Genomic DNA, 26964 nt, shown 5'->3' on the forward strand with positions numbered 1-26964 from the left:
CTGCACCCGTGGAGGGAATTCCCCGGGTCTGCTAGTGACAATAGAACGTCATCAGCAAAAAGGGAAATTTTATGTTGCTCTCCCGAAAAGGGGAGACCAACAATGTCCGGGTACTCCCACACTCTAAGGGCCAGAGGCTCAATGCTGAGCGCAAAGAATAGGGGAGATAGGGGGCAGCCCTGCCGCGTACCCCGGGAATGTGCAAAGAAGGGTGAAACATGGCCATTAACCATGACCCTCGATCGAGGACTATGGTAGTTGGCCCGAAGCATATCGATGAATTTGGGAGAAAAACCAAAGGCCTTCAACGTACTAAAGAGAAAGTTCCAGTCCACCCGATCGAACGCCTTTTCAGCGTCAAGGCCCACCAAGACCGCCGGGATCTTAAAGCGATTAGGCTTCTCGATCAGATGAATCAGCCTTCTGGTGTTGTCGTGGGTCTGGCGACCTTTTATGAATCCCGATTGGTCGGGATGGATAAGAGCAGGCATAAGGTCCTGGAGCCGAGCAGCCAAGATGGAGGAGTATAATTTAGCATCTACATTTAATAGAGCTATGGGCCGGTATGACTCACACTTGGAGGGGTCCTCCCCGGCTTTGGGGATAATCGAAATCATCGCTTCTGCCATAGTGCCCGTAGTCTGGCCCGCCTCCCTCATGCCATTGAAAAGTGTCACCAGAAAGTCCCCCAGTTCAGAGGCAAAGGTCTGATAGAATGGCGCCGTGAAGCCGTCTGGGCCAGGCGCCTTAAGCGGTTTAAGGGACTTGATTGCAGTCAACACCTCCTCCCTAGTGAAGGGGGTTTCCAGAAGGTCATTCCACTCCTTGGAAACCTGCGGAAGTGGATGAGCCCCTAGGTATTCCCGCTGCTCTTCCGGCTCCAGATTATCCGCCGAGTACAGGGCGGCATAAAATTTGCCGAAGAGCTCCTCCTTGGCCGCGTCCTTATGCTCCACGGCGCCGGAGGGCGCGTGGAAGCCACCTACATATTCCCTCTCACGCTTATCGCGGAGCTTTCGAGCCATATGTTTCCCCACTTTGTTGCCTTGAGCGTAAGAAAGGCGCCGTAAGCGCAGGAGGGTATACTCCGCCCGATTGTTATAGTGGGCCCTGAGTTTACCCCGCACTGCAGCAAGTGGACGAAGCGTCCTTCGAGAAGGATTCTGCTTATGCGCAGTTTCAAGTGTCACCAGCTCCGCCTCCAGCGCCTCCCTTTCCTCGCGCCTAAGTTTATTCAGGGCGGAGTTCAACGCGATGCACGTGCCCCGTGTCGTCGCCTTAAAGGCGTCCCATTGGGTGAAAACCGAGGTGTCCCCAGCTTTGTTAAACTCAAAGAATTCGCCAATGGTCACCCTGAGTTTCTTGCATGACTCCTGGTCACGTGTATGGAAGATAGGGAAATACCATTTCCGGTGTGGGGACGTCTCCGGGGCCCAAGTCAAGCATACTGCCAAAAGACTGTGATCTGATACAGAGAGTGGAAATATCCTACTTTCCCGCAAGTCCCCCTGTAACGACTGATTTAGAAAGATGTGATCGAGACGCGAGTACGTGTGGTGAACATGGGAAAAGAACGTGTAGTCCCTAGCGTGGGGGTGGAGGGCGCGCCAGCTATCGATAAGACCCAGACTGTCCATAGCGTCACGCAACTTAGGGGAGAAGAGGCCTGCCTCTGTCCTCTATTGGTGCGAGCAATCAAGGCCCTTGTCCCAAACCAAAATTGAAATCCCCCATTACTATCAAAGCTTCCTCCCCAAAATCCCCACCTCCCTCATGAAAGCCTCAAGGAACCCATTTTGGCCCGTGTTCGGCGCATAGAGAACCACCCACGTGCAAAGCTTGCCCAGGAGCATCCCCTTCACCATCAGCCATCTACCCTCCTTGTCGCTTCGTACCCCCATGGGTTGAAACTGAAGTTTAGAACGGAAAAAGAGTGCCACCCCCCGGTGCTTAGTAGTGGCAGAGGATTTGTAAATCAGTGGGTATTGCCTATTCTTAAGCCTGGTTTCGTCCCTATGGGCCAAATGAGTTTCCTGCAGTCCCACCACATCCAAATGATGATCTATAATGTATTTCCACACCTTCTGACGCTTTTGAGGGGAATTAAGGCCTTTAACATTCCATGAACCTATCGTAACAGCCATCATTTAGACGTTACCCTCCCCCACCCCGCTCCACATAGTGCCCCCCGTAGTACCATAAACAAACCAACCACACTCGCAATCATACCAGGTCCACTGCTACCACCACTGAGCCCATTCCAAAACAACCCTCCCCCAGTCCAAAGGAGCCTCAAAACAACATACAGAAAAAACAGTTTCAGAACCAGAAAGAGAACAATGAAAGCCGGACATGACCATAAGGGTCGGGGGTAGAAGACCCGGGTAATGCCCCCCTCGAGTTCAGGGTCGGGGTAACCCTCCAATGGAGCACAGTCCCTCAATGTACCTGAGGTGGTAGAGCCCCCCCCGGACCCACGGGCCGCTGTTTGGGGAGCCTAGGCTGCCGAAGAGCTGTCCATCCGGCTCCAATCAGTCACCAGGGCCACCGAAGCCAGAACCTTTCCCCTCTCACTTTGGCTCGCCGAGGGAGTCGGGCCCTCCGCCATACCAGGCCGGCCCACTCTCTGCCAAGCCGGGGAGCGGGAACGGCGACGTCTTCCTGGGGAGGCACTGGCGCCAGCCGACGCAGCCTCCTCCTCCATACCCAGAAGTTCCCTGGCGGCTGCCAAAGATCTCACTTGCACCAGCCTGTTCTGCCACCTAAAGATGAGCCGAAAGGGGTGACCCTTAGGAGTAGGACACCCCGTGCTCCTGCAGGAAAGCCGTGATCGGGCGGAAGTCCCGCCGCTTCTGCAATTTGGAAGCCGCCAGGTCCTGAAAGAGCTGGGGGCTGTGTCCTCGAAACTGTAGGTTGTTGGTATCCCTGGCTTTTCGTAGGATCCTCTCTTACAATTGGAAATCGTGGACACAGACTAGAATGTCCGGCGGTGGTGAGCGCGCGCCACGCGGCAGCCCAACCCGATGCACTCTGTCCATGCGGATCTCCGAGAGGTCCTCCTCCGCCAGAATCTGCAGGAACAGGGCCTCCACATATTCCCGCAAATTCTCACCTTCCCCTTCCCAGGGTACCACTCGGATTCGAATGTTATTACGGCGGGACCGGTTTTCCAAATCTTCGCAGTGGGTCTGAAGGTCTAAATTTTGCTCTCGGAGCCGGAGCATGTCCTGCTGTAACTGATGGACGTCACCAGTGAGGCCTAGATCGTGGTCCTCCAGGGTCGCCACCCGTTCTCCGATGCCATCCACATCTCGGCGGACCTCGCGCAAATCGGAGGCCAGCTGTGACTTCAGCTCCGTGATGTCGTCCTTTACAGGGGACTTGCTAGAGCCGGGGGGCGATCCGGATGGACCTTTTCCAGGGCCGTCCTTCCCAGTCCTATTCATGCGGTTCCTCGTCGTCATGATGAGGAGCCTCGGCCAGCCCCCGCGCACTTCGCGGTCACCAGGAGCATCCCGGGATATCAGGCCGCGCTCTCTCACACCCTCCGAGATCTCTGCACTGCCGTCACTGGGAGGCCGGGGCAATCAGAAGATAGCAATCGCCGTGTACTCTTAATGTCCGTTGGTTCGCCCCCGGGGTTATAAGGGGTAGGGACGGATCCGTACCTCTTCTCCTCTCGGCCCTCTGAGCTGTCCAGCAGCCGCCAGACAGGTCGGCGCCTCCTCGCCACCTCCGTCCGGGCGACGTTAGCCAGATGAACCACAGGGGCGCAGATTAAGTTCGTGATGGCCCCAATCGGGGGGTCCCGCAGCGCGATCGCACCACACCGCAACTCACTGTGACCCAGGGTCCCCCGGGCTATGAGCCGATGCACTCCAGGCGATGTAATTTAGGCAGCACCAGCGCACGTGCGTCACCTCCTCGACACCTCGGCTAAGTCCGCCGTTCCAGGTCGTAGCTCATCGGGAAAAGGCTCAAACGCGTTCAGGGCACCTCAGTAACCCCAAGAAAGTCGATTCCGGAGCTGAGATCGCCCCAGTACAGCTACACAAGGCTATGAAGGGCTCGGGGTGCCGGAGGAGCTCGCAGGCACGTCTCACTCCATCGCCATCTTGGCCACGCCCCCGCTGGTCGTTTTTCAGGGGGCATCTCTAAGATGCCCTCTGAGTGCATTTTCCGTTAAATCCCACACTGGCATCAGTATGGGTTTTATGTGCTGAGAAGTTTGATACCAAACTTCTCAGTTTTCAGTGCAGCCATTATGGTACGGTGGAGTTTGTAATAACAAACTCCCAGCACCATATACTCTTAATGGCAGCACTGCACTTACAATGTCTAAGACTTAACTTAGACACTGTAGGGGTACAGGGCTAATGCATCTGTATCCTCACAACTGGTATAGTGCAACCAGCTGGAGGGGTGGCTGACCTATGCCAGGGCAGTGGGTTGTAGGCATGGTACACAGGGATGTGTGTCATGTCGAGTCTTCGCTTTGTTTTGCACCAAAACACGAAGCCTGCAAAGGTGTAAAGGTACAGGGCCTCTAAGGATGGAGCAATAAGTGCTGTAACCCTTAGAGATTTTCCCTGGTCACGGTGCCCTGGGTACCTGTGGTACCATTTACCTGTGGCTGACCTGTGGCCAGAGATGCCAATTGGGTTTGGGTACAGTTTTGGGGAAAGAACACAGGACCTGGGAACCTGATTGGCAGGGACCCAGGGCACATCAAGTCAAAAGGGCATCTGCAGTCTGGCAAAAAGTGTGTGGGGGGATGGGGGGGCGGGTGGGGGGGGTTTACTGCAACAGAAACCCAGCTTCTCACAACTCCCAAAACCCTCTTTAGGAAAATATAGCTGCTGTAGTAGGCAGAAATAGCTTTGGCTAAATATTCACATATATAGCTCATTTTGAAATCAAACATTACAGTGATGGATGGCTTGCAAGAAATATAATTTACTTTACCAACAATTACATGAACAATTCTGTTGAATTATACATAGCAAAAGTTTCCTGCTCCAAAGTCTTTAGAATAATTAAGTGGAATGTGACTAAGGGCTTCCCTGCACAAACTGGACTCTTTATACATTGTGAAACATGATCAAGAGGGTATAGCCCTCCAACCCTTGCATCATTTCTTCCACGCAGCATGAAAGCGACATAAATAAAAGAAATCTTGATTGTTAAATCAGAGCGGTCTCAGCTTTGTCATATTTACCCTCGCATCATGGCCAATCAGCTCCTTGCATTCATCGCAGGTGTTGGCAAAATGGCTGTCATAGCAGGGGATGCAGTAAGGACCTTCTTCCATCTGAATGTACTTCCTCCCATACAAGGACTCTTTGCAGTTGTCGCAGTCAAAAGGCTCACTCATGGCTCTGGCGTCTTTGTCCTGTTCCTCTGGAAAAAGCACAATGACATAAGAAGACTGATCCCATATATATTAGGTCTCGAATGCTTCTCATGAGAAGCTTTAGGTCACATCATTTTCTTACGGAGACAAATATGTCCATAGAGCCTATATATAAGCTCTAAGGAGTGTGAGCGTGTGTGTACACAACATGTACATAGACCTTATAGATAGGCTCTGTCTGTGTATTTATATACACACATATAAATATATACACACAAAACATTCCTATAAATATTTTCATCGAAATTATTAAACTGTATGTGTAATAGCATCTAAAACGCAACTGAATGCAATGGTTACATCTGAAAAATACATATTGATTTAGAGATCAAGAGCAGAGGATCAAGTAAAAATGCCATCTTTTATATAGAAAGGTTTTACTGTTTTGATTCCATATAGCCGTAAAAAATCAATGAATACAAGAGGTAAGGTGTATTTGGCATTCAGTAAACAGGGACAATTCCCTCATGTATACGCATTTTACCACAGAATTTGGGAATTCAAAAGATAGGGTTACAACCTAAACTTTAATACTCTTGACCACAATCTCAGTTTGGGTAATTTATATACATATTGAAATGTATCACTTCTTCCCAACCTTCCTATAGTCAGTTTTACTGAAGGTTTGTGTAGCAGGTACTCGGACAGATTTTAAAATTGTAAAATAAGCAGATTTTAATACTAATTTAGGGGGCAAGGTTAGCACATGACATTACTCATCTCATTATGCATGTCTTTACGCACTGTAATAATTTTCATTAAAGACAACGCCCAGTTTCTTTCACTGCTTACTGCCTTCTTCCAACACATATAAAATATTTTATTAGCATTTTCTCATTGTGGCAACTTAAAAAAAACCTCAACATATGTACACCAGCTAACATGCTTGCCCTGAGAAGCAGTTCATTTCTGCTCCTCCATTTTCCCCCAATTGTTTCCATTGAACTCGCACTCGTCGACACACCCGACGAGACTTTTCACAAATTCTACTATGTCCACATCACAATTGATTCAAGGAACAAACACATGGGACACTATGCTCCGTAACGCTTGGCTCTATTGCTGTGCCATCCAGGTATACACAGATATAATGACTTGTCATGGCTGGGACCCAAAATAAACTCCAATATGGTCCATGCTTAGAAGGCAGATTAGAGCTAGTTGTGCACTCATCCATATACATTTTTCCCACCGGAAAGCATTCGTCATTCAACAGCCTAGGTATGCATGTAATAGTCCTTGGTGTTGGAGTCTTTTTGCCTATATATCTCTACCATCTACAGATTTGTTTGGACGACGAAATCTCAAAATAAAGGCCTATGCTTCAATGAGCATGGAGCACATTTACCAAATGGCACCCTGTCATCAAAGCAACTTTACCAAAATCTGGCTCTTTAGCCAAAACAGTGCATGCTGACATCTGCAAGCAAGCACCAAACAAGGCAAAGCTACCAATCCTGGCCTGCAGCGTGCTGTTGATTGGAAGACCAGTACCGTATGAAGGTAATCTTGCCATGGAGTCAGCACACAACTGTCTGGCTGAGACTAGTTCTCCTGACAAGGCAGTCACAGAGTGGGAAATGCAAGCAAGAACCGCCTGCTGTGGATTTCTGCAGTCCCCCAGTTTTCACAGGCATTACCTGTATGCCATAAAACTGCAAACACACCTAGAGGTGATTCAGCGCACTATACACGTGCGCAGAGACGCCCTGTACATTTAAACACTGTGAGATACCAAGGATGTTATCACCAGGGACCGGAAAGGGACCAAACAAGACATATTCTGCGCCTTTCCATCCTTTGCAGCCTTCATCCAGGCCCCTACAATATAAAACGGGAAAACCCACCAGAGTTAAGAACACAAGGAACTACAAAGCACTGTATGTGCAACTAAACAGCAGCACCTCGTGTCCTCGCACCACAACCGAAAGGATCACACAAGGCTAGGAGTGTTCTGGTGACAAAATGCTTCAGCGTGCTGCAGGAGCTGCCAACTAATCTAGTTCCAAAAAATCAAAGAATGCAAATTCAGCACCAGGAGCTGCAAAGGGTCTTTGCTCCAGCAGAGGTAGACAGTGCATCTTTCAAAAGTAGACTTGAAGAACAGTATAGATACAAGACACAGAGTATAGTAGGGCGTCATTCGTAAAGAACCTGCTTATTTGCAACCTGTGACTGTAAAAATCAGAAGGACAATTTTTCCTCTTCCTTTTATTGTTCACGTATTCATGCCCAGTAGGTGTTCGATGAACCTCTATGCTTTCTAGTTAGTAGCTGCCTTTGGAACACACAGTGGCGTCTTTGGGGTCGTTTCTTTTTACAGTTGTATTTTGGTAAAGTGAAGGGAATGAAATAAAAATACATATAAAAAAATATATAAACAGTGAATTGTGCAGAATATCATTTGTCAACATCCTGAGTTATTTTGGGAAATAAGAGTGGTATACCAGTGGACTGATTCATGAGGATGTGAACTCCATCACCTATCATTAGGTCTTACCTACTAGAATACAAACAAGCCTCTTGTGGACCATACCAAAAACCTGCAGTGGGCTTACAGCCTGCTTGCTTACCATTGGCTGGCTTTGTGGTCACTCATTTGCATGATTGTATGTCAAAATATTGATAACAGAAACTTTGGTCTACCAGAATTGTGGAGTCAATATAAAGGTGGAATACCATCCACTTGCTTCTTTTTCAATGGCTTGACTTCCTGTGTTGCTCTCTCACTTGGAGCATAACCCCTTTACTATCCGTTGGACTGGGTGACTTGTATTCTTCTACTGCTCAAATTCCAGGAACTACGTTTTTCCTTTTGCTTTCAGCACTCTCCGAGTGCATTTTTTTTTTTAACTTTTCTCCTCGTGAGCTGCTTCTCCCCAAACACCCTCCACCATACACTTTGTATTGATACCTTACCTCAAGCTCTTGATTGCTTTCTCCAGTCCTCTGTCTTTTTTTTCATGATTTGTTTCTGTAACTTTCCCTGGGCCCAGCATCAAGAGCCTTTGTTGATTATTCACTCCCCAGCCAACTCCCTGTTGCTGTCTCCTCGTCATACCCCCATTGGTCCCCGAACCTCTAGTGGTCTGCAACATATTTTTATTTATTTATATTTTATTTAAGAAGCTATGTAGCTGTCATTTACTGCAGCGCTGTGCATACATCATCACACATATGTGCACATATCAGAAATGTGTCAGCTGCCAGCAATGTCATTGTGCTTTTTTCCATTTTTTTTCGCCCATGATGCACAGCATAAGAAAAAGCACTGGCACAAGCCTATAGATCAAAATGTTGATCTATTGACTTTGCCAATGCTTCCGTTTAGCAAGGATCATAGTGGATCACTCCAATCATATATGGCAACATGCAGCCTTGGTAGGGTTGAGTAGTGAGTGAAGTACCCTCACAAAGAGAACCATTGGAAGACAACAAATGTGCCACATTAAGTTTCAGCTGGTCTTGATTCCATCCAACTTGGACAATCTTAAAGGTGATAAATCAGCGGTAATCCGAGTGAGTTCAATAAGACTTAGGAACATCACTGGTCATTTATGCAAACAACCACCGGCTTGCCGATTTAAGTACGTGCTTACATTTATATTCAGGCACATGCAACTCTGCTGGAAAATAGGTCTGAGTCATTCAAGCCCTGTCTATGAATAATCCAGCCGAGCACACTTTATGGGAAACTCTAATGCACCTCGCACTCTATTAACTAGCACAGTCACCTCTGACGGCACATGATCAGGTATCATTGACGCGTTCATTTGAGGCGTGACCGAACAGGAAGTTATCATTACATCCCTTGTGCAATAAAAGAGAATTCAGACGCCAGGTGCCAACACGTTCAAATGAGAAATCCATATCTGGACGCTTTCCTTCCCGTCCTTATTGTGAGTAAGTAATTCAGGAAACCGCCATGTAATCATTGCCGTTCAGCCAAAGGGAGATTTGTTTTTAAGCCAACAGGCATGAGCAGGGGAAGTCTTGAGTTAGACATAAGTTCCATGAATGTTGCTTCGGCGTCTGACTGCCATAGAGAAACCACTACACCCATCTACAGCTACACTGTCTACTTTGTAAGTAATGTACATAAGAAAAGCTCCATTGATCCTATCCCTACCTCTCATCCTAAACTTAAAACATACACTAACCCTGGCACACTCACTCCTTCTAACCCTACTCTTACCCCTTACACTACATAAACCTTAACTCTAAGCGCTAAACAAAGCCTAACTGTAGCCCTCAACCTAAGCCTAATCCTAGAACTACCTTAGGCATAACACTAACACCCACACCACTCCTTCTAACCCTACTCCTACCTCTTACACGACATTTAATCCAAGTCCAAAACTGAACCCAGCCGTACCCATTATCCAAATGTAATCATATATCTTACACCAACACTAGGCCGAGACCTACCACTACTTCTTACCCCAATCCTATCTGTGCTAATGTAATTGTGTCTAAGTAATGGTAAGTCGATGTGGTAATGGAACACTCCTATGACACTGATATTACGCCATCATGGTATCATTTAAAAAACCAGTTACTGGGCTGGTTTACCAGGAGGAGTCCACCGAGTCATCAGTCAAACAATCCAACCCTGGAGAAAATTATAAAAGGAACAAAAGATCTGCAGCCCCTAGGTTTTATAGAAGAGTCGGGATGATCAGATCAAGAGAAACTTCCAGAAAGCAGTACATAGATCTAATACTTTTCTTGCCACTTTTGAAGCTCAAACTAGGTTTTAACCACCATAGGCTTGCACATCAGAGCCTAATACATGTGCCTCAGTCCCAGGGTAACAAACTAATTGAAGAAAAGTATTAAAATGTGAAGAAATCCAGCAATCCAGCATTGGTTAGAGTTCTTAATTATGCACATAATATGTTCCCAAAAAGCAGGGCTTCTGAGGTCACACAAGTGTCCCAGCTGACCTACCCGAATATTCTAACTCGCCCTCCCAGGAATTTCAGGAGTTTCATGGATCAAAGAACAATCATAACAATGGTAGGGGTCAGCTAGGAACATACCAACTTTAAATAAACACACTTAATAACCAGGGGTTTAGGAAAAGGGTAAAATACATATTTACAAAGAGAGATTACAACACTAATGAGGTACCTGTTTCATTGCTTAATCTGAGAAGGTAATTGCAGGTGGTGTCCACCGGCACACATTTTTGGGGTCCAAAACTTATATTTCATAATCAGAATTTGACCCAGTGCAAGACAGAGGAAAACACATAAGTGGGAAAATATGAAGGAAGAGAAAGACTGGGAATAAGGGATTAAAAATAATCTGAAAGGGTGATATAAAAGGTCAGGGAATGCCTGGTGCAGGAGGGGAAATCAAGACTACGCAGCCTTAGTATTCGCCACCCCTGAAATTAGTTAGGGCCACCCACAAACTGATGAGCCAATTTTTGAGAAACTGCAATTATCTTTTCACAAATTTAGCACTGATTTGTTCCATTAACTAGAGACTGCAAACCAAAATTCTTTAAACTTTTTAATGCAACCCCCCATGTAAAAAAGAAAATGTAATCAGGCCCACCCCTTCGATTTACAAACAATTTTTTCACCATTATTATTCTATAAAGTAGACAACTCTACCCATACTTGACAATTTAACATTGAGTTATGTTCACTTGTTCCTTATAAAATGCAATCAAATACATAACTGAAAACAGGATATAGGCAGCCTGGTCTCCCTAAAGGGTAAAAGCATCCACGGTGTGATCTTTTATCAGAAATTGGGGTTGGTGGGTCTTTTGGGGGATATTTGGACACACCTACCTACCCCCTGACAACAACTCCTGTCCAGATCATGAGTGACAATCACTAAAGCAAAAATAGGCATTTGTCCTTAATACATATAAATATTTGAATCTGAAGTGATTTTAATGACAAAGGTTGAGTATAACACAACCCGGTATTTAGCTATAGGAACCAGGCACTAAAAACCACTAAGGGTGGTAAACCACAGTTCCCATGTGAGCAGTTCTGCATGTTGACAGAGTAGTACTGACAGAAGAGAAACATATCAAGCAGAAATAACACAAGTACTTTTTTTTGTTGTCGACATTGTGATATCGCAGTCCTCGATTTTGCTTGATAAACAAAGCTAAATGTACCATGGTGCTGAGATAAAAATAAGACTGCATATATTATTTCCGCCCATCCTAGAGACCTTGTAATCATGAAGCTCCAATTTTAATTGGTTCCTGTCCAAGACAATGTCATACTAGACCACAGCAATCCAAACACGGAATGAGTCACACAAGATTAGATGTGATGTTTATGAATCCTTACATCAAAACCATAAAGAGGCCAAGACGTGCGACCTCTCCAAGAGTTCCAGCCAACTAGGGACTGCCATGGATAACAACTGCGCCCCCCTGGGATGGGGGCGGATGAGGATATGCACGTACTCATCATACCCTTAGCTTCCACATGCTACAATTACCTCGAGACGTCTTTATCAAGACAACAACTAAATAAAACAAATTGGAAAAGTGAATAAACGCCGTAGTTAACAAAAAAATCCATTCCCTCATTAATAAAAAATGCCTTTAAATAAACAGAAAAAATATTATTTAAAAACTATCTAATTGATATGCAATAGATTTAGATTTCTGTATGCACATGGAGTTATGAATTGACCGAAAAAAATGCAAGCTATACAACAAAAGCCTTAACTAAACTAACTGATCCATATAGAGTTCCGTAAGTAACCAAAAAGAGCACTTACTGTTTCTAAGGAGCAAGCAAGAAAAAGGCAACTGGGACAATAGTAAGGCATTTTATTGGGAAAATAACGCTGCAGCGCGTGCTTCCTACAATTACCTCGAGACGTCTTTATCAAGACAACAACTAAATAAAACAAATTGGAAAAGTGAATAAACGCCGTAGTTAACAAAAAAATCCATTCCCTCATTAATAAAAAATGCCTTTAAATAAACAGAAAAAATATTATTTAAAAACTATCTAATTGATATGCAATAGATTTAGATTTCTGTATGCACATGGAGTTATGAATTGACCGAAAAAAATGCAAGCTATACAACAAAAGCCTTAACTAAACTAACTGATCCATATAGAGTTCCGTAAGTAACCAAAAAGAGCACTTACTGTTTCTAAGGAGCAAGCAAGAAAAAGGCAACTGGGACAATAGTAAGGCATTTTATTGGGAAAATAACGCTGCAGCGCGTGCTTCTCAATATACTTCAGTGTGTTTTTTAGCAGCTTTGAAGAGGTAGCGAAGAGACTTTGTAGACAAGGCAGTGCCTAGTGTATTATTTAAAATCAGGAAGCACCGGCAGAGGAAGAGGCCGTCCAAAAATACACATTCCAAAGCTGTAGCTGAGGTTCCTTGGTTCAAAGAGATTATAGCAGATGGGATGTTGCAATCACAGCTTCCCGTCTACTCCTGTGCTATTTTGGTCTCTCTGGTTTCCTTTTTTTGTACTATATAGAGGAGGAAGAGGTGCATTTTGGGGCTCTGAAGCCCAATAAACACTATGTGCAACTGGTCAGAAATATTGCTCTATTTATTATATCAAATGATAGATAGAATGCTTGAATGAATTCAGCCACTAGTAATTTGGGGCTGCACTCCAGTTCATTGTTTTTTGCCCACTAGCCCACTTTAAGCATTGACCAGCCATATGCAAATCAGCCTAAGTCCAGCTCCAATAGGACCATTCCAGCTAGAACTGTCAGGCCAGTTTAGGCTGGACAATGCAAGCAACCAAGATGGATTTTCGCCTATTTGGGAATCACTGGTGACAGACAGCGTGAGTTCAATGGAAGTCAGCATGCCACCATGACTGGGCATTCCTGTCACACTTAATGTTTTTTACTTAATGAAACCGGTCATTGCATTATTTACACATCTCTGTAAATAACCTACGATTTCTTGTACTTGAAGGGGGTATGGAACTCATAAAAAGATGTTTCAACACTTACATATTTTGAGGAAAACTACAAATCAATAAATAAAACACGCCATTTGTTTCTTGTCACACGTTCTCTGGCTGATGGCCACTGTTAACACGAGCTTCAAGCCCTCCTCTCCCTAAACCCTTTCAAACATGGAGGTTAACACTACACCTCCCCTTTGAGTATTTACGCCTGGGCAATTTAGGTTTGTTGACATGGAAATCACTGTGGCATTTTTAACCCCAAAAGCATTGATTATTTGCACATTTAGTCTGTGTCGGCACAATGCTCACCTACGTAAAAAAATACCTACATGTCCCCACTATAAGAGTCTGCCAATAAATATCGCCGGGGAGTCATAAAGGTTCTGTAGGTAGTGCTTATTAATGTACAATGGTGCCCCCAAAGACATCAAGGAATTATCAAGATGTCTTTTTATGCACTTAACTTATTTTGAATAATGACACTGGGAGTGCTGTTCAAAACTAGAAACAGGTATCTGAAATAGATTGAACCCCCCCATGCATCGGAGACTTCAATTTCTAGGAGCGGGGTAGAGAAGTGACATCCACCAACCTCTCGTTGGCAATGTCCCAGAAACACTTCCCACCAACAGAGCAGTTGTGTGAGACACATGGACAGAGTTACAGAGCTTGCCACATTTATGTACTGCTTCGGAGCGTGGCAGAGTCACGATGCTCTCACAAGTGTATTGAGATTCTGGAAGCCCTTTTCGGAGCACAAGGCTGAAAAGGAGTGCTGGCGTGGGCGCAGCTAAATCAGTGAGATTCAGGAATTGAGGGGTTTTGAATCTCAAATTTCCCGACTACAAAAGCAGTGGACTGCAGGGTGGAGGGGTGAGATGAACAAGGTTTGGGATCGACTGTTTCCATGAGGAACAGGGTCAGTCCTGGTTTGCATTAGGAAGTCCAAGTATTTAAAATGTATTTATTTTATTTTTAACATTTTTAAAGCGCACTGTTACCCGAAGGTGTCCTGGCGCTGGGTGATCACTAGTGCAAATGAACTGGTGCTCCAATTAGTGTGTAAAGAGCCATGTTTTAAGGGCTTTCCTGAAAGAGAGCAGATCAGGAAGCTGTCTAAGGCTCAGTGGCAGCGTATTCCAGGTCTTCGCTGCTCCCAGGGAGAAGCTCCTACCTCCCCACCGGGCTTTTATGACTCTTGGGTCTACCACCAGCTCCTGTTCTGCTGACCTTAATGCTCTTACAGGCTTGTACCATTGGAAGAACTTCATCATGCATTGAGGGCCTAGGCCATGCAGAGCCTTAAAAATTATGCAGAGCATTTTAAAAATTATTCTTTTACGCACTGGTAGCCAGTGTAGCTTCACCAAGTCTTGAGCTGCCGAGGCAAACTTGGGTGTGCCCGTAATCAGACGAGCTGCTGCATTCTGCAGGATTTGAAGTTTATTTAACAGCCCCTGTTGGGCGTTCAGCAGCGAGCTGTTACAATAATCTAGTCGGGGCATCACCAGACCAGTGACCACTGTCTTCCTGTGTTCATCCGCAAGAAATGGTAGAACTTTCCGAATGGTTCGATCATATGTGATGATAAAGAAAAAGGAGGTTCTGTGAAATAAAATATGTTCCTGTGATCACATAATTTGGGCAACGAGGGAAGGCGGTATTCATTCCACGTTGAGTTCATATTTTGAAATTTGGCCACCAGGTTATTTCTGTTGCTTTCTCTCTCTCTACATCAAAGTTCACTGTGTTGCCATCTTTCATTCTCAACTCCTGACCAGAAAAATCGACATTGACAGCAAATCCAACTCATTGCCCCCCCAGACCAAACTACCACAACAGGAATGAATTTATCTGTGGGATGTCATACCCCAAACACTTCCCCTGAAGGTACGCCCCTGAGAGCTGGTTGCAGACTGACCAATACGGGAGGTTTTTGAAGTTCCTTTAAGTTTGGAAAAGTGCTCTAAACATAGAGTGCTGGCATTACTGTGCTTAAGCATAAGGTAGTGTGGAACTGCGTCAGAATAGCTCTGTGCATGTTCATATCTACTTATTTGGTGTTAATTATGACAAAGTAGTTATAGATGTGTTCTAAACTTCAGATGGACTAGCTCCCAGTGCCCTTGGAGATTTAATCCACCAGCGGCAATACAGGCACCTTCACAAGCCATGAAGTGGAAGCCACCTGTACAACGTTTCTGTAATGTGGCCGGTGGTGTGTTTTCTTGCGAATTTAAAAGCTCTGAAACTAAAAGCTGAAAAATACCATTCAAACATTTAACTATCTAATTATATGCTGCGTGGAAAGAGCTGCGACGAACTGCAGTTTGCCCAAAAAAAAGAAGCCAGGGTCACAATTTGGCATCCGTATGTAACATGTTTTATAATCGCAACAGATGGAATGCTGCCCCAACAATGTTTAAACATTAATAACCCGGTCTGGCAAGACAAAAAATAAAAAGTAATTTGCCAGGTATGCATCCCTGAAAGCTCCGTTTGTCTCGCTGTAAGCGACTGATCATGAGACGTCAATTTGTCTGACAGAGAAGGGCTCTTTGCTTCTTAACAGGCCGGAGTATGACAGAGGAAGAAAAACAAGTTACTGTTTATCGCAGCTTGGGGAACAATGAATTTTCTATGCCACGAGCGTTGTCCACGTGCCAAACCAAACTGCCTCTGCTCTGAACAACGAAGAGCGCGGTGAAGAAAATAAGACTGCAGAAGCAGGCAGGATATTAAAATGAAACTAGTGGAATTTGCTCCCGAACTGCAGGTGGCAGAGTGAACTTCTGGGCGATATTATTACCTGAAGGCAAAATGGCTGACCAGGTAATTAAGAGGAAGCTTCCACGACGTAAATTTGGCCAGCGAAAGGCCGGTTTCTCTGACTAGACCAAGCCTACGCGTGAGCGTGACCCTGCTTCCGCCCTTTCATAGGCTGCTGGAATTGGAAATGTCTCACTACCGGGGTCATTCCTGAGGGACGGTATGGAATATCATTCTTTGTTTTCTAACAACCAGATGGTGTAATTGGTACTCTCGCAATGAAAACATATTGCAAACGTTTAGATTTTCACGAGGAAACCTCTCTCCGTAGCACGCGGAAAACATGTAGTGCTAGTGAGCGTCATACACTACTCGAGAACGAGAAAAACAAATACGCAACATTCCGGCCCGGCCATTGGGTGGGTCTTGCAGGGCCTGCTGGGCGTGGCAGGGTTTCTCAAACTGATCATTGAAAGGTGTGATAACAATGATCAACACAGTAAGTGGGTAAACTGTTTAATCTTCGGTAAATGTCCCCATCAGCGGAGGCGGTGACCAACAAGGACGATGGCCACAGTTCAACTGCCGAGGAACTAAAAAAATACATTCTAAAAAGGAATAGAACGAAGAGGTAAAGCTGGTGCAGTCAAAGACAGCAGTACAAATCACCCTTAACAAATAACTCGCATTGCAATGAAAGTTCAACAGTCTTTTGACCCCAAATACCTGCACAAGGAATATTTCTAACCTGATCATGCCCTACAATCACTGACCTACATCTGACTGCACCACACACCTTCTGCTGACTGCTCACATTCAGTTACTTTGTTGCATGTAGTCCAAACGGATGTTGGAAGCTGGCCTTCTAAGAGGTATGTGTTTAGGATGTCTTTCCACAATCAGTATGCCCATCCTGTAAATCACTACACTATGCTTTTAATTTCCTGTATAGTTGTTTGGTGCCCACCCCAGTGGGCAGCGATAATTATATACATGAAACCATTTCTGACAAACAACAGCCTGCTCCTGAGAAGCCCTACTGGGATTCTACAAAAAATACGACAACATGACAAGCATTTAGTATAAATATGTTTTCGTTCCTTTACTCTGATCTTGCAGTCTAGTTCAAGGTTGAATAAACAGTAAAAAAAATATAAAATGATGTAAGGAAAAACATTTAAGCTCATTCTTGTTTTTATTTTTGATTGCTGCACCCTGATTCTGCCTTTAGGCCCAAAACACACAGTGGGTGTACACAAACAAACCTGCAGTGCTAACTTTCAGGTATGCTTACTGGCTTCAACAGTCCCTTCTCTATTTCTGGTCTCTCACTGTAATGTGGACTTTGCACCACTCAGTTGAAGTTCGTCTGCTGTATGCCAGTTATATCCCAATGCCATTGCACTATGGTTATTGTAGTTATTCTTGTGGTAAAGATTTTCCTGAAATATTCCTCTAATGCTACCCCAAAACGTAGAGTAAAAGTGCTGGTCTGAAAGCAGATACATTTTTACAGCCCAAAGCCTTCTCAGTAAAATCGTGTTCTGTCAGTGGATTTCCCCGCAGTGCCGTGCCACCAGCCACGAGGAAGCAAAAATGTAAGTTTAAAATATTATGTGGGCTGAGTTTTTGGTACATCAGCAACACATACAATGCGCTTCAGTTTGGAAGATGGTGGTTCATGGAGGTGGACTCAAGTGATTTGGGGTAATAGGCACCTGGGTGCCATGGCAACACGCGTCAGCCAGCAGTGCGCAACAGCTAAGGAAACTGTATGATGGTCCTGTGTAACACAGCTTTAGCGATTTACATGCATACAAACGAGGTCTGTTAGCAGGGCGTTTTTTACAGGAATGTAAATCCAGAGACGTTTTAAGGCATGGGCAAAGTGGGCAATTGCCAAAGGCCCCCTTCCCCACCTTCCAAGGGGGTCCTGAGAAAGTTAACTTTCTCTCTAGCTCACTTGGGTCTATTTCTCCATCTCTGCCTTTAACATATTATTCAATATTGTTTGACATCATGGGGCTTAAATTAGAAGAAAAGGGTTATTAAAATACATAGAGCCTCATTACGATGTCGGTCAGAGTTGCCTCTGGCCGACATCGCAGCAGATGTAGAACCGACCGACCTCCGCCCGGCGGGCCCGACACCGCAATTAGGATGTGACCGCACCATTCCATTTTACAATGGAAGCTTGTGCGGTGGTCCGAAACTGGCCGCAGCACAAGCTCCAATTGTAAAAAGGAAGTTTTTGCTCATCCCTGCACCGTGTGGCAGGCACCGCAAGGTACCTGCCACACGGTGCTGGGATGTGAAGGGGAGCACCATAGGAGCCCCCAGTGCCACAACAGTAGGCCGTAGAGGGATGACGGCCCTGCTAGGGGCCCCCAAAGTCACTTTCTGAAAGCCTTTCCATGCCATAAATGCTGACATGGCAAGGCTGTTAGAAACCGACATCATGATACTGACGGCAGAAACGCTGCCCTTAAGGGAATATGCGCAGTTTCTGACTGGCCGATGGGCGCCCCTTGAGCCCGTCGGAACCAAGTCGGATTGACCGGCTGCTTTACACTCCGAGCACCAACCTTGTAATTCGGCGGTCGGAATGTAAACCTACCATGTCGGTCGGTAAGCCTCTGACGAGGGGTAGGAGGCTTACCGACCAATATTGAAATTAGGCCCATGGTTATTCTGAACAGGGGCCACAAAAGTATGCCTTGCTCAGGGCCCCCAAAATACTTAAGATGACACTGGGTAAATTTAGGGGGCCCTCTTGTGTGCCGCTACGAGGGAGGGTCTCTTTTAGGAGGCAGGCTTTCCAGGGTACTAAAAATACTGACACTTTCTGGATTATGAAGGTTACAGATTTGAAAAGAGGCCAGTCAGAAAATATGCAACATTGTGTTCAGTCACAGGACCAATCCGTGATAACCAAGAGATGAATCATGTTCTGATATGTAACTAAACATAAATGAGGAGAGGGGGTGGTAGCAGCATTTTTCTAAGGTGATAACGAAATCCAGTGAATGATTCACTACCAAACAATATGCTTGTTTCATAATTAAAATAAATATTTTACCAATTATGATTAATGTATGTGAAGCTATTTCTTCCTATGACTTTTTTAACGTGTAGTGAAGGGACATTTTATCCTCCAGTACAAATGTACTTGTTTATTGACAACTTTACATGCCATAAACTAGACTAAAAGAGGTGACAAGGCGTGTTATAAGGGCTAAAAATCAATTGCACTACAGCTCAGAGAAGTAAACATTAAAGCAGAGATCATAAAACAGGCCAATCATATATGCAGTTAGTTATGAGATTCCTTGTAGGAACAGAACAGATGAAGTCCTTCACAATATTATATTTCCAGTTGCAAGAGCTTTATCCCAATTAAGTCTGTCCTGTGATGTTTTTATTCAAGAGGGATATAGTCTAGGATACAACCACCATGGAATAAGGAGAACCTTTGCTTCTTGAAGGTGTCTGAGGAGATCAGTGCTCCGATTGTTGGAGGAATGGTGATCTAGATTTTGGGTGAAATCTGTGAAAACACAATTTCAGGGTTTTTTCTTTCTTGAATGCTGTTTTTTTTTTAATCAGGTCCTTTGAACTTCCTAAAGCTGACAACCTCAGATGGTCAATATTTAGGCCAGGAAGTTTGCCAACCCTCGTGGAGAGCTTTGTATAGGATGCAGGCTAGTTTGAACTGGCTTGTAGCTTCAACTGATCACCGACTGAGTGCGAGCAGAAGACTGGTTAGGTGATCGTCTTTCTTCGCACTGGTGATGCGTCTGGCTGCCGCACAAAGGTTTTCCTTGAGTGCAGACAAGGGGTTCTGGGGGAATTAAAAAAAGGGAATTTCCATGATCCAGTCTTGAAATTATTAGTGATTGATTCACTTAAATGAAGTCCACAAAAAGGATGAGGTGCTGGATAATAGTCTCAAATTCATACTGTGCCCCCTTAGCTAGTGCATTTATCTACTTTTCTACATCATCCTCTCTTTATGGGACACTGTGTCATATGACATACTCGTAAAATTGTTGGATGCTCGCCCTGAGAGTTGCATTGAACAGTTTGAAATCCCAGCAGGGCAGACTCAGCCTTTCATTCTTGCAAGTACTACCGAGAATGAAAACAGCACAACCAGTGCCCTTCATCCAACCCACTAGAGACGGCATGCAGGTTCACTAGAAGTGTAATAACGTAACAGTACTAGGTCATCCCCCAAATTGAAGATATCACAGCGGACACCCTCTTCCCTGCAGAAACCGCCCCAAGGAGGCTGATGTTCATCACTGGGGTCAGGACTAGGCTTCCATAACATCGGGTAAATAAGCACTAAGGGCCCGATTACGAGTTTGGTGGATGAGATTCTCAGCCACAAATGTGACAGATATCTCGTCCGCCATATTACAAGTGCCATAGCATATAATGGAATTGTAATACGGCGGACGGGATATCAGTCATGTTTGTGAGGCAGTAACCCTCACCGCCAAACTAGTAATAAGGCCCTAACTTCTAACTCACAACGTAGTAATGGAACTAAACTATCAAAAAACGCCCAGGTGATCATTTGTGTGGCTCAGTGAAAATCACACCACTGCTCCCGAGTGGGGGAAAACCAAGGTATGGTTCAAAGTCCGATGCAGTAAAAATGCAATGCCAGGTTGCACTCGGGTGAGGAAACTGAAAATGAAAATAAAAAAATTCCCATAAAACACCACATGGCTATAACAATTAATTCAACCCACTTTAGAAAAAGATAGAAAATCTGCACTAAACGATTGGAAAGCGTGGATTAATTGGCAGGGAACAGCGCAGCGAGCCGTGGTGAGCGCACCAATGTTTTGCCAGAACATATATATGTATGGGCCTTGCCGGCTCGTCGACCTGGGGGGCTGCCGGGAACAGAGCAGCCTTTGTCAGCCCGGTGCAGATAAGGTGCGTAGTTGCTGTCGCGAGCTGTGCTAATAAAGGCTCAAGGCCCGGCGTGGCAGGTACACCGTGACACAGGCTCTTGTTCACTCGTTAGGGGTGAGCTCACTCCAGGGATGCGACGCCTGGCTCGGTGGCGGGTGGCGGGCCGCGGCACCGAGGAGCGTCGAGCGCGCGCACCCGTGCAGTGACGCAGTGCGTGGGACTCGAGTCAAGGCGCGTGACAACTCCCAGATGCCCAGTCCTTGACCTCTGTCACGCCCTGTGCACAATTAGTTAATCTGTGACACAGGGAGGAGTGAAGGAATGAAAGGGAGTAGGGGGAGAGAGATAGAGAGGGAGGGAGAAGGGAAATGGGAAGAAGGAGAGAACACGAGGAGCAAGTTAAAAGTTTGTGGTTCTTCTTATAGCAGATTAAAAGGCACACCTGTGTTGTGACAGATGCCACAAGGTTCTGCTGCTATGAATGGTACTACTTTAGGTTCACATTCCAGCCAATCAACCAGCACCTCCAAGTGAAACTACGAGTGCCCGAAAGCCGTCAACTGCCCATCTCCCTGTGATCATGTATGTACAAGTGTAGGTGGTATTTCTATAGTGTAAACCATACATACAAACGTTTTCCGAGGGGCCATAAAGTATGGTCTGTGGTGAGCCCGAGGGCCGCATTGATGCTAGCAGGATGGGAGTGGGGCCTTGTGGGTTGTTAAATACCGCATGATACTGTATTAGATTATTTTCCTTTACTTCCGTTGGCTTATAAATAAGAGCTTCCCATTTATTTAATATATTTTTGAATGTTAGTGGTCTCTTGAGTAAAGAGCAGCTTGGTGCGGCTGTAACCCAGGGGCCACATCTGAAGGTTCTTAAAGAGGTGCGTTTTCAACTCTTTCCTAAATGGGAAAAGCGTTGTAGCAGTCCTGATGGATACAGGGTTGTTGTTCCAGATCCTTGGAGAAGGCCTGCTGCCCTGCTTTTCTATTTAACATCTGCTAGTCTGCGGTCTGAGGGGGGCCTAGCTGCGCGTGGCTTGAGAGCCACCAGACATGGGTTGAGAGTCTGGTCCGGTGTTACCACGGAGAGTACTCATGCTTTGAATCTTCATTGCAGAGTGTCAGAATAAAATGGGGAAATGCCGGCACAACCACAACAGATTAGTCCCTCCTCTGGACAGACTTCATCCCACAGGAGTGTCCTTCTCAGACAACCAGATAGTCTTCATCCCAAGGCAGACCAACAGCTCTCCTCCAGTAAATAGCTAGAAACTTTGAGGTGATGTCCCAACACATCTGGAAGACTAGCTGTCAGAGACACCATCTATGGATCTCAAGAGTGTTCCTGACTCCTGGTGGAGTGTCACTGTCACCTATTTGGTCAGTGAGGAACTTTGGAACCATAGGAGGAAATTTCAAGCTCTCTTATAGACTGCCTCCAAACAGCGAATGCTGAATCCACCGTCACTGTGAACTGGCTTGGGATAGTTTGCTCAGCTTATGTATCCCTTCCACATAGTTGTCTTCAAATGATGGTCCCAAATCATATAAAGAGTCTTCAGGAAGTACTTCCCATTTCAAATAGCACAGCAGGGAATTAAGTCCTTGCACCTGACAGCCATCCATCTTTTGGAGTAACACCTCCCCACACCCTCCATCTATTCCACTGGGAGTGATCAGGAAGCAACAACCAGGCAGTGCACAGAAGGAAGGTCACTGCTCTATAACCACAGGGAGCCATGTCTCCACTCTCCTAGAAACATTACACCTCTATCTTGTGCCATATTTACTGGGGAATGCAAAATGGTGCCAATGTGTCTCATAAGCACACACTTGTGTGCTATACATGTTCATTATAACAGCCTCCTGTACTCCTTACAGATGTACCCTACACTCAGGATGCCAGCAAAGGGCCTGCCCAAAGTCACCTGAGCTGAACTTTGGAAAGCAAGGTTGATCAGCTTCTCGCTCACTAACTGGGACTGTAAAACATGTTTTAAGCGGGCTTTGGGTGTAGAAGTTCTCCTGTCCTCCCTCAAAGTAAAATAATAAAACAAATATGGTCAAACAATTCATTGCCCATATGATCAGCACAGGCCATTCATGCGTCTGTTTGTTTTAGCCATGAACAGTGTGCAAGCTTCCTATTATAGGCCTATATTTATAATGAGAAAAAGCAAATCTACAAACATAGAAGCCCACAATGCTGTTATCTGAAAAATGGACAGGCACACTGAGGCTCAGTGAGATGGGACCAGCTGAAAATGCTGTATTAGTGGAAGCAGCTTAGATACTTATTAAGTAAAAGCAGACACATACTTCCTATTCTTAAATTTCCCTTACACTGTTCAAAAGCCTCCTCACTGTGCAAGTCCAAACATAGGAACTGTGGAGTGAAAATACAATATTATACATTTGTTCAAAAATGAGGGGCATTGTCAAAGCTTAGACCTATTGTAGCCACTGAATATAATATAACTTACGCCAAGTCAATGGGAGAGTGAACCCACGTCTAAATGTGAAGGGCGCTGTATAGTATAAAACTTCCAAAAACAGGTTTTAATTGCCTAACATATATTGATCTATCTAGTATGGTGGTTTTAACTCTGTATATGGTGTACAACATGGCCTGAGCTTGTACAATCAGAGGGGACGTAGCCTCAGCATGATCAGATAATGACGCCCGCTCCTGTATTTGCCACACAGCATCATACAGTCAGCGGTTGGCATACTGAAGTGTAATATGGGAAATTGGAAACAGCCATCAACCAAAGTAACTTGGAATCTGTTTAACTTAAGAGTGACTAAATGATGCTGTTAAATCACCCCTGCAACTGATTGACGACACCGGAAAAGGTGACGTTGGTTTGATTCGCCATGCTGAGACTCTACTTAATTAATTATTCTATGTGCTGGTATGAACTTACTGTGGAACCTGTAACATGCGGTACCCATCAATGCTGTATGTTGATGTTTGGCTACCCTATGTCATAATATTTATTGGTATTTTTTGTGTACATCTGTGCATACGATCCCATCATCGCCACACTGCAATCAATAATATCTCAGTACTACATTTTATCTTTGCTGGGTTCTGTGGTTGGGAAAAGATAAGATAAAAAAAATTAAACAATTAAAAAAAGATGCCAGCCTGCAGACAGAGTGAGGATGACTTCATACCAAGAGGAGGAGGCCTTTCCCTTCCCCCAGAGAGACCGGAACTCTCACAGTGCACGGGTACTGAAAACATGACAATAGCTTTAAGGAACCGGAAAACCAATAGTAAAACCGCACAGTTAAAAATAAAAGGGGGAAAAGATGTTAAAAAAATCGAGAGTAAATAATTGCACATTTGAAATAAAGGCGCCAAGAAAGTTGTTCAATGTAGAGCTCCCTAGATAGGGCTGATTCTGGCGAAAATGCCAGTTCGCAGTTTACAAATTATTTGAAGTAGGCCAAGGTGATCGAATGAGAGTTTGTCAAAGTAGGTTAAAGATAACAGCAACTGAAAACAGTAATCATCATTATAGACTAATGGCCGTGCCATGCTGCAACTGGAAGGAGCTTACTCCAGCAAAGTTGGTCATCACAAATGAGGGGGAAAAAATGCCATAATCACAGGCCCAGTAGAGACCACTTGGAAACCTGCAACTGGCCAGGAGGAACTTGCACCAGCGGCTTATTAATAAACCCCCTCTGCATCTGCTTGCTAGGAGCCCCTGGGCCCTCCACAGTCGCTGCTCCCTGTTGTGACCTTGAGGTCCCTTTGCTTCGTGTGACGCCCTAGAACAAGTCATACTTCAGATAATAAAAGCATGAAGTGTTGATTTTACACCAGAGCACTCCAGATACTGTTGGCCTCTCACTTCCAGGTACACGCTGTTTGCAAAAAGCAATTATGTAATTTGTTATGAGTGGGTAACTGGCGATTAGATGCCAGGGAATGCTGCAACGCTTGTAAAAGCAGGCTTCACTGAACTCCGTTTTGGTTACAGAATGACTTGTTTAGCAACACTCGCGCGAGCCTGATAACACCATGAGTGCGAACACAAACACGTCGCGCGCCTGCCAACATCACCTTGCTGCGAGCTCTTGGGCAACAGCAGGTCATGATGATAAATTCAACAAAATGTAGGGTGTTTTTACCCAGAGGTTCTGAGTGTTTCTACAAAGTATGCTTTAAGAAGCAGGGGCGGCTCCTCCACTAGGGTGGAGGAGCATCGCCCCACTACTTTATCGCAGTGCGAGAAGCAGAAACATAAAATGGTAAAACTACCTTTTTATGATGTTTCTGCTTGCACTGCGAGAAAGCAGAAATGTTTGGTTGAGGGCAGGGCTGCTCTATGGGCAAGGCTTGGCAGGGGAGCAGTGGTGTGCCCATTCCTAAGTGAGCATGACTGGTTTGGGCGACCCCACTGCCCAAACCAGTCATGCGCACTCTGCCCTGTATCCAAGCAGGATGCAATGCAGCCTACATGGAGAAAATGGCCTCCCCAGAGTCCCTGGCTGTGCAGCGTCCCCACCAATCACAATGCTGCTTTTGCATCGTTGTGACTGACTTAGGGGAAGGAGGCCGCCTGCTCCCTGTTCCTGCCGGAGGCAGTAGAGGAGAGCTGAAGCTGAGTTGTGAAAACACTGGACCCGCAGACCGGTATGTATTTTAAAATGTTTACATTTACCCCACCGCTCCTCCCCACGTGACCCCCTGCCCGCGTATAATGCCGGCAGCGACTGTTCAGAAGTGCACCCAGTGCTGGACATGCAAAAAGGAAACACAGAGATTGGGAACCTACAAATTGGGAGGCTGGAGCACATATGAGGTGGAGTCTTAAAAGCAATGTCATGAGAAGCAGTGCCAATCAAAGTCAGACTAGGCATTTTTTTAAAAACAAATTCGAACCCAAAAAAATTGGCAACAAGGAAATATGCGATGGCAAAGCACTTCTGGAGAATAGAATAGGTCATAGCCAGCCTGTGTTTTGAGTTTATTTGGGGGAGTAGGGGCGGTCAATGTAACTACTGCAGGGTTCAGTGTGCTGATTACATTTTAGGGTATAGTGCTTGTAAGGTAAATCAGATGTTGCATTAGCTGGGGAAAGAGCAGATTATGAATATAGGTTTAAATCCTCCTGAAATAACTTAGAGGGGTAATGTCCCTGCTGCAGAGCACTGCATAACATATTCTGGTCTTAGATTTGTATTCGGTAAAAGATTGGGCAGCAGAGTCAAGTCAAGTCAAGTCAAAGAATTTATATAGCGCACTACATACCCAGAGGGTCTCAAGGCGCTTGGGGAGGGAAGGAGGATTACTTGTCAAATAACCACGTTTTAAGTTGCTTTCTGAATGTTAGGTGGTTCTGGGTAAGGCGAAGGTAAGTGGGGAGTGAGTTCCATGTTTTAGCTGCCAGGTATGAGAAGGATCTACCTCCCATGGTGGTCTTGTTGATGCGAGGTACAGTGGCGAGGGCTTGGCTGGAAGAGCGTAGTTGGCGGGAGGGGGTGTAGAAGGACAGTCGTGAGTTGAGACATTCTGGTCCGATATCGTAGAGTGATTTGTGTGCGTGGGTTAGAAGTCGGAAAGTGATCCTCTTATTGACGGGTAGCCAGTGGAGGTTTTTCAGGTGACCAGAGATGTGTTCGTTACGCGGGATGTCTAATATGATCCTGGCTGAGGCGTTTTGGATTCGTTGGAGTTTTTTCTGGAGTTTAGCGGTAGTACCTGCGTAGAGGGTGTTTCCGTAGTCCAGTCGGCTCGTGACCAGAGCATGGGTGACTGTTTTTCTTGTTTCGGTGGGGATCCAGCGAAATGTTTTTTTGAGCATGCGGAGAATGTTGAAGCAGGATGAGGAGACGGCACTGACTTGTCTGTTCATTGAAAGTGAAGAATCCAGGATAACGCCTAGGTTCCG

The 26964-nt window shown here is 45.4% G+C and overlaps 1 protein-coding gene across 2 annotated transcripts in view; it reads right to left on the reverse strand.

The window, feature by feature from the left end:
- FHL3 (four and a half LIM domains 3) overlaps positions 1–26964 on the reverse strand; it is a 267881-nt gene that overhangs the window by 66076 nt on the left and 174841 nt on the right. For both annotated transcript variants that reach the window (XM_086956438.1, XM_086956437.1), the window contains one exon: positions 5219–5400. In XM_086956438.1, the coding sequence (XP_086812564.1) occupies positions 5219–5374 (156 nt within the window). In that variant the 5' untranslated portion in view covers positions 5375–5400. The remainder of the gene's footprint in view (positions 1–5218; positions 5401–26964) is intronic.

The sequence above is a fragment of the Lissotriton vulgaris genome, chromosome 2_1, assembly GCF_964263255.1.
Source record: "Lissotriton vulgaris chromosome 2_1, aLisVul1.2, whole genome shotgun sequence".
Lineage (NCBI taxonomy): Eukaryota > Metazoa > Chordata > Amphibia > Caudata > Salamandridae > Lissotriton > Lissotriton vulgaris.